Source organism: Pezoporus occidentalis, unplaced genomic scaffold (assembly GCF_034315485.1).
Source record: "Pezoporus occidentalis ecotype Australia unplaced genomic scaffold, CSIRO_AGI_Poc_V1 ctg3, whole genome shotgun sequence".
NCBI classification, from domain to species: domain Eukaryota; kingdom Metazoa; phylum Chordata; class Aves; order Psittaciformes; family Psittacidae; genus Pezoporus; species Pezoporus occidentalis.
In genome coordinates this window covers 20,074,156-20,086,474 of record NW_026914940.1, presented here as the reverse complement: position 1 = coordinate 20,086,474, position 12,319 = coordinate 20,074,156, and the positions used below count along the sequence as shown (strand labels likewise).

General features: G+C 43.4%; 1 protein-coding gene across 1 annotated transcript in view; it reads right to left on the bottom strand.

The window, feature by feature from the left end:
- The window catches only part of NCALD (neurocalcin delta), a 53,096-nt gene that overhangs the window by 4,796 nt on the left and 35,981 nt on the right, over positions 1–12,319 (bottom strand). The window contains exon 2 of the mRNA XM_062627274.1: positions 5,499–5,895. Coding sequence (XP_062483258.1) covers positions 5,499–5,876 — 378 coding nt within the window. The 5' untranslated portion in view covers positions 5,877–5,895. The remainder of the gene's footprint in view (positions 1–5,498; positions 5,896–12,319) is intronic.

Sequence of the window (12,319 nt, the reverse complement as noted above, 5' to 3'; positions counted from 1 at the left end):
GCACAAACTCACCAGCTGGAGGTTGCTGCTAAGCAGCACAGATATTTACATCCCGACTAGGGAGCATCCGCTTCCTTGGCCATCTTGCTGGCTTCTCCTCTGCCAGCAGCTCACCTTTCAGGTTCCTGGCCTTTAAATAACTTGAAGAGTTACACAGTGAGAAAGGCATTTTTCTGTTTAATTAATTATTTCTGGTTTATGCTCAGCGCAATCAAACATCTGCTCCTCAGTTATGTCACCAACACTGGAACTGGATTTCCTGGTCTGCCCTCTGCTAAGTCTGTAATGCTGGCTATGGATGCAACCAGGGGAATGTAGCAGAACATTTCAGCAAGAACAGCTGCTGGCTGAACGGAAAAGGGGTGGGCACCCTTTTAATCATCATCATCATGATCATCACCATCATGATCATCACCAGCATCATCACTATCACTGTTATCGTAATGTTTTGTGCTGCAGAAGTGCCCAAAGACTCTCAAGAGAATTAAGGTGCTGCAATATTGGGCAGAGTCTCAGTAGAGGCAGGGATGCTGTCCACACAACCCTGATCATCTCATAACCAGGGAATCAGAAGGATGAACATGCAAGCACACGAACATGGGGATGAGGGAGCTGGGGGAGGGAGGCAATAAGGGAAGAAAAAGAGGGTGGACAGTAAGAGTTTACTACCTTCCTCATCCTCATCAGAATGCAAGGCTTGCAGGGATGAGGCTTGTAAATCTGCCAAAGTTTAGCATCTTAAGCTTTCTGGCTTTTGTCTGGGGTAGGAAGAGAGTTGGAGGGGTCATTCCCTCGCTCTGGGTGAGAGCACGGCAAAGCAGAGAATCTGCATAGAAAGTGTGGGAGGAATGCCCGAACCGGGAGCACAGGCGTGTTTACCCTGATCAAAGTAACCATAGTAAGAATATGCAGATTTTTAGGACAAAAAAAAAGCACTTCAGGATGACTTCATCCTACAGAGTCCTTTTCACAGAGGCGTGTGAAGGGAATAACAGATGAGATATTCTAGGAAAGCCAGATGGGAATAACATAGTAAGCGTTCCTTTCATGCTGAAAATGGTTACTCTGGACAAATTCTTGTGTCCTTACTCAGAAGTTCAGTGGGAAGTTTTCCCAAAGTAAAAGCCAGCTAAAGCCAGCTTAAGAATTTTGAGCCTTGCCCCATATTAATTCAGAGAAGCTACACAGAGCTCTTTATTGCATGTCTGAAAGAGCAAGCTTTGAAAGGAAGCTGGTTTCATGTGGTAATTACGTGGAGCTGGGCTGTACTAACCCTGGGCTGTAACCTGGTACTGAAAGGCTGCAGGGCCTCCACTTCACGTGGAGTATGACTCCTCAGCCTTGCAGCACTTGGGCTGAATGAAAGCCATTGGTGGTATTCAGCAGGAGGAGGTTTGGAGGTTATCCATCAGCCATCCGAGTCAGGGTGACTTTCTGTTAGTAGGGCTCCTCAATGCCACCAAGACACTGTGCCTCTAGAGCCCTGTGTGCATTGATGGAGTGAGCACAGCCTCCAGCTTCATCTGGACTGGCTGGTTCTCTGCTGGGCTCTCCCCCTGGATTTCCCACCTGCATGTGGGTGAACAGTGAGGGGTGATTTAGGGAAAATTTCACCCCTTTGCCCATGCTCACAGGTTTGGTTCCTAGTCACTAGCTGCCACCCAGAAACCTTTGTTGGGGCTACACTTTCCCGCTATAGCTGGCAAAGTGTCAGAGCAACTTACAGTAATGGCAGCAATGACAGCACAAATTTTCAGTAGAGCTTTTTCACTCTGTTGAAATAAATCTTGACAGCTAAAAATCTCATTAAATGAATAATCAGCCTGAAATAATTACTTTCCTCTCAATCTCATGGGGATTTTTGACACTGTCTTTACTGAGAGCCCAATCAGCTTCTGCTTCTTCCCCTATCAGCTTCTGTTTCTTCCTGGCTTACAAATAAGCTAGCCCAGCAAGTGCAACGTGTGTGCTCTGTCTGTATTAAACTGTAAGTGTTATTCTTGTCTCTCAGTTCAGTATTCTTAAGATGCCTTATGACTCCATATGGTGAAAAAACGTATCCTTAGAACAAGGTTTCCATCTCTTATTTGAACTCTTATTTTAAGAGACTCACCAAATATTTCCCATTTCAGCAAGTGGAACAAACACAAATATTCTAGCTGGTTTGCAGCTATTTTTGAGCGCACTGGGCTATTTAGATTATAGGTAAACATATGGCAGACATGAAAAGCATTTCTAGAGCAGGAGAATCTGAGAGGGTCTGTGGCGAGGTCTGTCAAGAGGGCAGGCTAGGAAGCATCTTCCCACAGTACTTGGCAGATGTGCTATGCCTGGTAGGTGGAGCAGTATCCCATGGACCTTCTTTCATTAAGCTCTGCAATCATCAGAGCCTAATCAGCCCACCACTAAAGTCCTTCATGTTATGTGATCCTCCAAAGTGTGCAGCCAGCTCTAAGCAGAGAGCTGCTTTTGGAGACTTGTCTAAGGGCATGGACAGGCATGGTGAGTCCATGATAGGCTATGCAAACATGGTTAACAGCATTTCAGGTAAACAGAGTTTAACAGAATGGAGGTGCTTTGCCCTCTGTCCCATCCTTTGCAGAGAAAACAGGCTTCATATGGACCATTCATGTTTATTTCCTTGGCAGCTGACCCATTATTAGGGCTTCTGTGGGATATGAGCCATCTTATCCTATAGTAGCTCTGCTTTTCCAGTGCTGCTGCTGTTAGCACTGTTACCGCAAGGGCTTTCTTGCAATGCTGAGCAAGGGTTCAATGTCAGCGTTGCCTGCAGTGGTGTTAGATTAGCCAGAGCATGGGAAAGGCAATGTGAGTGACCCTCAGCAAAACACTGAAAATCACTACAGAGACAACTTTCAAAGCACAAAGAAAAGCAGACCGAAAAAGAAGAAAAGCATGCTTTGTCACTATGCTATTTAAGATACAGTAATCCCACAGTAACAGAGGGCAGTATTTTTCTCTGAAACTAAGACTTTTAGATTGATGGTGTTTCATTAGCATTCATTTTGATGTATTGTCTCATGCAAAAATCCCAATGAAAACATAATAAATCCTGCTATACCAATATGCAAATGTATGCTAGATAAGGGACTTGTAGTAGTTTCTTCTGAGGCATGTATCAGAGATATAGCAGAGTTCTGGTTTTCACTATAGAAACTGTTATGGCTAAGGGCTTCTAGGAAGACATTTGATACAGAATCCTGTCTTCCCATATTAAAAACTAATAATCTTTTCTAAATGAAAGTGATAGTTGCTAGCTGTTTTTGGTTTGGTTTTTTTTTAGGTCTAATCACTCTATATCAAGGGGACCTCTTGATAAAGCCAGAAAATGTGCTCATCTACTTCAGCTTCACATGTCATCCAAACATGCTTTCAGAGACTACACAAATCTTATCCCACCGGGAGGAGCTACAGATGACCAGTGCAATACAGGCAGATCACTGTGGCCATAAAAACTGGAAGAAGAGAACAAGGTGAGATAACAAGAACATTGCCTTGGGAGAAGCTCCATCACAGAAATGGCAGCTCTGGGAAACTGTTGATGGTCCATGGTACAGAAATCACTGTTGCTCTGGCAAACGAGGCTGTTTACTTCTATAATTGCTGTTTGTGGGGTCCCTCAAAATGTGGAGTGAGAGCAAATGTGAGAGAGAATCACTCAGCTGCAATCTGAAAGGAGGAGAGAGCCAAATCTCCCAAGAGTGCCAGGCTGAGGGCTGTATGCAGTCCAAGTGCTGCTTTAGGTTGGATGTACAAACTGGCTATATGTTGTCCTACACTGATTCCTAAGTTTCAGGTTCATTTGATGATGGCATCATGACTGTAAAGCACAATGCTACAATTTGGTACCAACATGATTATGAAGAGGAGTCAGAGCATTTCAACCTCTAAATACGCTCATGAGCTGATCGGGGCTAACTGGAAAATGCTGCCAGCTTTGCTGCTCCTTGCTTGGCTCCTTACAGAGAATACAGCCACTGATGTGTTTATTGTCCTCCCTCTTTGTGATTCTTCTGATCTAGGGGTTTGTGCTGCCGTTCAGCACTGAGGCCTTCCTGGGCTGCTCAACAGCAGCCAGGAGTCCTGTGGTCCTTGGGGCGTCTCCTCCTGAGGAGCAGGAGCTTGCTGGGGTTTGGCTCCTTGTGTTTGCTTTGTACTTTGCTAGTTCTTTTGGGATTCTCTGTTTTCTCAAGAGGAGAAATACCGCTAGAAAAACAATAAATGACAACCTGTTTACCTTACCCAGGGGAGAGGAAGATTTGTGAGGAACAGAGGATCTTCTAATTCAAATATTCCATGGGGCTTGTCATGGCACAGAGGCACGGAGGTCTCTGCATCTGAATGCTATCTGCTTTGCTACTCAGACACAGGAAGGCAAAACAGAGTAAGTGAAAGACACAACCCTACATTTGCAGCTGAGAATTGTATCTGGTACTGCTGAACCAGTGAAAGTGCTGCTGTTAGCTACTGTTTGGAGGACACGAGAAGAGCCCTGGTAGAAAGACAAGGGCATCTGGTAGAAAAACAAGCCCAAGGTAGAAGGACAATGGAGTAGGCTGACTCCATATGTGCAGTTTGCCATCACAGCCTGTAATTTGTGGGCATTCCTTTCCCTTGATTTCCAGAACAAATAGAAGTCTGAATAATACATTCCACTGTTAGCACTTCAAAATTTCTGTGGAAAGAAAGGATCTTGATAACAGCCTTTTTTTTTTTTTTCTTTTTTTTTAACAGGGCTGCACTATACAGCTTCAAGATGTGTAAGTACACTGCCATATCAAAAATGTTTTAAAGCTTTTAGTGGAGTGATGTGCCTCAAGGACAAAAACATGTTACGGGAAGCCAAAATGAGGTGGGACTCCTACTAGCACCACAAGAAAATACATCTTGAGAAGCTGCGTATGGAATCATTGTCTACCCAGATAAGGTTTGTCTATCCTGGCACTTAATACAAAGACAGCTAGCATGATGCTAAGTATGCAGACCTTACTGGAAATAGGCAGACAGACACCTTTTAAAATATGTGAGCTGGCTCTTCATAACAGCATGATTTCAAATGAGATTTGTTTGTTACTGTGTAAGCAGCCTGCTTTCCTTAAAAGTACAATACCTGGTTGATCTAGGATGTCTACTCGGTCCAAATGTAATTAACTGCAATTAATTGTCAGTGATTTCCCAGAGGACAGAATCACATTTATCACCAGGTTAGTTGCTGTGCTCCAGCCCAGCAGAGCTCCCAAGGGACGACTTCCCAGCATGTTGTTCAGGAAGGACTTGCAATGGATATCAAATGCTGTAGTCTGAATTGTGAGATGATCTTTGCCAAGTGAAATAACATTTTATATTCAAGCAGTTATAACCAAGATCATAAACCCCCAAATGTTGCCAGAGTTTTTTGTTCAGTGTCTCATTGCAACATTACTTCATAATTTGCTTGCAAGGAGGGAGGCCAAGAGGTGCCTCTAAGCAGCACATACCTGCACGATTTCCAGCATCTCTGACTTACTGATGTAGCCGTTCCCGTCCAGGTCATACATGCTGAATGCCCACTTCAGCTTCTGCTCCAGTTTCCCTCTTGACGTTACGCTCAAGGCTATGATGAATTCTCTGAAATCTATTGTTCCATCTCCATTGGCGTCAAAAGTGCGGAATACGTGTTCCGCAAACTTAGAAGCGTCCCCATAAGGGAAAAAGTTCCCATATATTTTTTTAAACTCCTCCATAGATAAATGCCCACTTGGACAGTCTCTCAAGAAGCCTTTGTACCACTCCTGGATCTCGTGTTCTGTAAAGTCTGTACTTTCTAGCAAATCCTGCATGACTTCAGGGCGTAGTTTGCTGTTTTGCTTTCCCATATTGGTGTCAAAATGTTACCTGCAGAGGAAAAAAACCCACATATGAATTGGTATTTTAATTATTAATAATTAATAACTATTAGCTTGGAGGCTGTAGAAAAGCAGTGTGCTGGATTCTGAGTTTTCTGATGATAGGTCACTCTTGGGAATGGGTCGAAACTTTGGGCAGCATCCACTACTACGTGTATACTGTAAGAAAACTAACAAGCCTTAAATGCATGTTGATTGGATTGTCTTTTCATGGTCTGGAAAACTGTACTTACATTGAATTTTTTGCCATCCTACTTTGCCTTTGAAGTCACTAGGTAAGCAATGGATGCTGCAAGGTGTTGCTCACCAGTAGCTTTGTGCTGCAGCATGCCCTCCATCCCAGTCACCCCTCTGAAGGATCCGAGCTGAATGAGTTACATTTGTTTATACCTCTGGTGGGAACCAGGTTGCTACAAATGGCTATGTTCAGTTGGTCTTACCCCAAACATGGAGTAGCTGCAGTGTACACTGAAACCAAAGAGCTCGAAAGCCCTTCTAGATAAACCTTTATAGCCAGAATCAAACAGAGCAACCCAGAAGTTGCCTCTTACTTGGTAAAGACAAATTTCAATTTTAATTCAAAATGCAGATAAAATCTAAAAAGATTTTACCAAAGATAGATTCCCTTACCCTAAACTATTACTGTGTTTTTTTATTCTCCTTTTAGCCACAAATTGGATCTATTACTAAGTAATAGTAATCTGGGTAGTCACAGGTCTTTGAGGAAAAAAAAAACAAACAAAAACCTCTTAAAAAAAAAAAAAAAAGAGAACGTACCCAAACAATAAAACTGGCAATTTGTTTCCCTTAAATGAACCGTTAAGGAATACTATTGGATACACCTTACGTTAAATCACCTTAATTATATTTTATTTAAGGCAAGTTGCTACATACCACATTGTGCAGCAGATTTACTAATGACTGATGCCCTTTGGGTTTAAGATTTGGAGCCGGAATGAGTTTGCTTCAAAAGGCAACAACATCAGTTTTACTGGAAGCTTAGCATTATACCTGAATTAGCTATTCGCTATCGACAAACCTGCCTGAGAATTTGGCATGTGAATGACAGTCACAACTAAAATATGATGTATGGATAACTTAAGTAGAACTACAAAATAATTTATACAAGACTTCCACACTGTTGTTAGAATAGAGTCTCTGGGCCACAGAGATGGATTTATGAACACCGGAGTGTCTAATGAGCATTCAATAAAATGTCTGTTCTAGACCAAGGTAATACTTTTAAAAATGAAGAATAATACAGTATCATTACATGTCAGCAGCAGATAGCGAGAAATGTACCACTGTTTGAAGCAAATCTACTGTCTTTCCTCTTTGGAACTGGGAAGAAGAAATTGATGCTCCCCCCAGTTGATGCGAATTTTTTCCTGTGGTGAGAAGCTCCCTTTCTCCCCAAGGTGAATTTGAGCTCCCCAAGGGACCTAGAGGACTGTATCCTCAACCTTCTGTGTTCTTGGATCAAAATAACCAAAAAGTTTTATTTCACAAGGGTAAAAAGGTGGGATCCATCCTAGATCTTCCTGTGTTTTCACAGGATCCACTGGTGGCTGTCTGGTAGAACAGATATCTAGTCTAAACTTGTTGCCTACACAACTGAAGGACAATAGGCTCCCCTGCTTACAGAGAGGAGGCTGAAAGGGGTGAGAAGTCCTTCCTGATGGGAGTATCTCCATCTCCTGACCATTTCAGGGTTCTGGGTGACTACCTTGTTCCAAATAATGTCTTTTCCTCCAAAGTGTCTACAAACAGCTTAGAAAATGGAAGGTGCACCTCAAAGGCAATTTTTCCAGTTACCTTTCATCCTTTCATCCTCATCAAAACATATTGTACAGTTTTTAAGTAACCCAAGCTCTTAATATCTTGAAAATAGCAAAAAATCCCTGTTTTATAGGCCTGGTCCAACAGCTGCCGAGGCAGCTGAAGGTTGTGTTGTCTTCGGCAGGAGTTGGACAGGGTCCATAATAAACAACCTGGGAATTAGCTGAGTGAACAGATTACATTAGGGCAGCCAGACGGGTTTATATCAAGCAAAACAACAAGAGCAGGGTCTGCCAGCAGGATGGAAAAGCAACTGGACAAATGAAGTAGTCGGGCTTAGTTTAGAGCAGCACCAGTTTAATACAAAACAAACCAGTAAAATCCCCTGAGTAGGCAGCAGCTACCCACAGCCACGTGAGCAGCTATTCCAGAGCCCCAGGGACTGCACACTTTTCAGACCATTAGAGTAGAAAGGGAAGATCTCTGACTAATGTACAAGCCAGTTGCAGTAGGAATGAGCAGGCAGTAGTGATATAATCCCTTGCTGCTTTTTAATATCCCAAACATCTGAAAATGCGAAACTCAGCTTTCACACTTCCAGAGTCTTATGGCAAATGAAGCAGTGAGGTAACATGCAGGCAGTGGCCTTTAAGAGGTAGCAAGAAAGAATGTGTTCCAGTCAAAAAAAATGATGCCTTTATAGCTGCACATGGCTGCAGGTGCAACATATTTATACCAAATAATAAAAAAATAGAGAATAGCAGAAAGCACTGCATTGCAAAACACTGAAGTCAGAAAAATCTATGTTCTCCAGGCAGGAGGGAGAGCTAACCTTATCTGACTTGCAGCAAAGGGTTGAAATTCACAGCCACTGTGATGCCAGGCAACACAGTCAAACCCAATAGGATTATTTCTGAGTCCACTTGTGATGAATTTGTATCATGTTCTTTGCCCTCTAGATTATTCCTTATTAATAGCTGGTGTTCTAGGAACTGTAACGGTGGGATTTATTGTGCCTATCCTATCAACACAAAGCAAAATGCTTTTGCAGTCCAAGTACAGAAAATCCTTGAGGACACTTGAAGATCCTTATAATCACTTCATACACTGCTGCCTGCCTCTTCAGGACAGATTAGATTACAGGCAGAGTATAGTGTGCTAAGGGAATCTCAACTAACAATGACAGCAGTAAATGCACAGAATGAAATAAAATTCAACCCGATTTTAGGCATCTTTTCACAGTTTATCACCTCTGTAGATCTTTAAAATTTCTAATGAATGATTAAATGTTAAAAATGCAGCAAGTAAACAGTGAATGGCAATCATGGTGGCAAAGTAAAACATTGACAATACTGAGGAACAGATGTTGGCGGTATACAAAACAAAGATAAAGTAAGCGTCTAATGATTATGTTTAACTGCATTTCTACAATTTCTTCCTCTGATACAATGGTGTTACACATAACACACATGAACAGCTTCCTATATGGGACAACATGGTGCACAAAAATATTAAGGTCTTAATTCTGAAGGCAATATTGTTTAGTAAAAAAATGTTTGTGTCTTGAAGGGTTGATACTATTTCAGCCAATAACCATAGACAATCAGAAAGAAAAACATCACTGCTGTGTTGTTGCTATGGAAAGAATCTTTCTTCCTTGGCTATTGTAGGAAATGTCACAGGTACCACTCCATACAGCAAACACTTAGAGCTTGCTCAAATCAGGTCTAGGTGAGGAGTTTTTAAGATGAGACTGAAGACAGAGCTATTTGACAGGCTGTGGCAATTCAATGTCTAAGAGAATAAATAAGTAGCGACTGACACCACACTGACTGACTTTCCTGCCATGTGGTAGGTTGTGTGTTGACAGGACATCAATGCTGTTACACCCTTCTCCTCAAACAGGGAGAGCTGACTGGACAGGAAGGTAATGAACAATTATTCTGTCACGTGCCCCTTGTCAGCACTTTGCTGCTGCTCATTTACAACTTTTACCTCGATCTGAAACCTCAGGGTAAGGCAACCATAAGCAACAGCCTTGCAGGAGCTGGGAAGCTGCTGCAGCCAAGAGCATGCAGCTATCCCACAGCTGTGTGAATGCAATGAAGCATCTAAACACATTTCCTTATAAGAAATCAAATTTATTTTTTCTGTTGGGGGTTCACTATAATAAGCAAGTGTGAGCAACACATTTCTAACAACACTTTTGCTTTTCAACATTGAGACCCATCCATTGTCCAGGAAGTTAGGGACCAGGTTAGGAAAGCTAAGGTCCAGTTAGAATTAAACTTGGCTAGGGATGTTAAAGATAACAGGAAGGGACTCTATAGTTACAGTGAAATAAAAGACAGATTAGGGACAACGTGGGCCCTCTCCTGAAGCTATCAGGAGAACTGGATTTGGAGAACCAGGAGGAACCCTGGATTTGGAGAAGGCTGAGGTTCTTAATGACTTCTTTGCCTCAGTCTTCCCTGGCAAAGGCTCTGACCACACCACCCAAATCTTGGAAGGCAGATGCAGGGACTGTGAGAATGAAGACCTTGGGCCCACTGTAGGAAAGGATCTGGTTCGAGACCATCTTAAGAACCTGAACATGCACAAGTCCATGGGACCTGATGAAATCCATCTGTGGGTCCTGAGGGTGCTGGCAAATGAAGTTTCGAAGCCACTGTCCATCGTATTTGAAAAATCATGGCAGTCAAGTGGAGTTCCCGATGACTGGAAAAAGGGAAACACAACCCCCATTTTCAAGAAGGGAAAAATGGATGACCCAGGGAATTACAGACCAGTCAGTCTCACCTCTGTGCCTGGCAACATCTTGGAGCAGATTCTCCTGTAAGGCATGCTAAGGCACATGAAAAACAACAAGGTGCTTGGTGACAGCCAGCATGGCTTCACTAAGGGGAAATCCTGCCTGACCAATTTGGTGGCCTTCTATCATAGGGCTACGGAACTGATGGACAGGGATAGAGCAGTTGATGTCATCTACCTGGACTTGTGCAAAGCGTTCGACACTGTCCCACACGACATCCTTGTCTCTAAACTGGAGCGACATCAATTTGATGGATGGACCACTCTGTGGATAAAGAACTGGCTGGATGGCCGCACACAAAGAGTTGTGGTCAATGGCTCAATGTCCGGCTGGAGACCAGTAACGAGTGGTGTCCCTCAGGGATCGGTGTTGGGACCTGTCTTGTTCAACAACTTTGTTGGTGACATGGACAGTGGGATTGAGTGCGCCCTCAGCAAGTTTGCCAATGACACCAAGCTGTGTGGTTCGGTTGATACCCTGGAGGGAAAGAATGCCATCCAGAGGGACCTTGACACACTTATGAGTGGGCTGATGCCAACCTCATGAAGTTTAACCATGACAAGTGCGAGGTCCTACACCTGGGTCGGAGTAACCCCAGGCACAGCTACAGGTTGGGCAGAGAAGAGATTCAGAGCAGCTCTGCGGAGAAGGACTTGGGGGTGTTGGTTGATGAGAAAATGAACATGAGCCAGCTGCAGTGTGCACTCGCAGCCCAGAAAGCCAACCATATCCTGGGCTGCATCAAAAGGAGTGTGACCAGCAGGTCAAAGGAGGTGATCCTGCCCCTCTACTCTGCTCTTGTGAGACCTCACTTGGAGTATTGTGTGCAGTTCTGGTGTCCTCAACATAAAAAGGACATGGAACTTTTGGAACAAGTCCAGAGGAGGGCCGCAAGGATGATCAGGGGACTGGAGCACCTCCTGTATGAAGACAGGCTGAGGAAGTTGGGGCTGTTCAGCCTGGAGAAGAGAAGGCTGCGTGGAGACCTCATAGCAGCCTTCCAGTATCTGAAGGGGGCCTATAGGGATGATGGGGAGGGACTCTTCATTAGGGACTGTAGTGATAGGACAAAGGGTAATGGGTGAAAACTTAAACAGGGGAAGTTTAGATTGGATATAAGGAAGAAGTTCTTTCCTGTGAGGGTGCTGAGGCACTGGAATAGGTTGCCCAGGGAAGTTGTGAATGCTCCATCCCTGGTGGTGTTTAAGGCCAGGTTGGACAGAGCCTTGTGTGACATGGTTTAGTGTGAGGTGTCCCTGCCCATGGCGGGGGGGGGAACTTGATGATCTTTAGGTCCTTTCCAACCCTAACTATTCTATGATTCAATGATTCTATACAAAGACAACTCCCCCACCCCCTTTTCCTTTTTGTTTTTGATTGAGATCAGTCTGCCAAAGACAAAATGTCTTAATTTTGATTTAGGCTTAAATCTGAAGTAAAATCCTATGTTGAGAAAAAGTATAATGAGAAAGGGACACTTTAGAGCAAAAGGGAAATATTGCTTTAGAAGTGGAGAATTTAGAATATCAGGTACTTTGTACCTTACAAGACACGAAACACCTGGAAGGTACAAAGAATCAGTTTATAGACAAATCCTGCCTGATATATCTCCAATGGGGACAGTAAGGTAAATCACACCATAGGCTTGGCTACAGAGACCAGCTGTGTAAAAATGAAGGCAGATCAGTGATCTCTGATGTGCCTTAGCACCGGGAAAGTTGTAATCATGCACTGAACTCCTTACAAGCACATCGGGCAGAGCTCTCTTCTTTGCATTGCTGTGATTTTGCCTTTCTGATATTCACAACCTCAGAGCCACCTC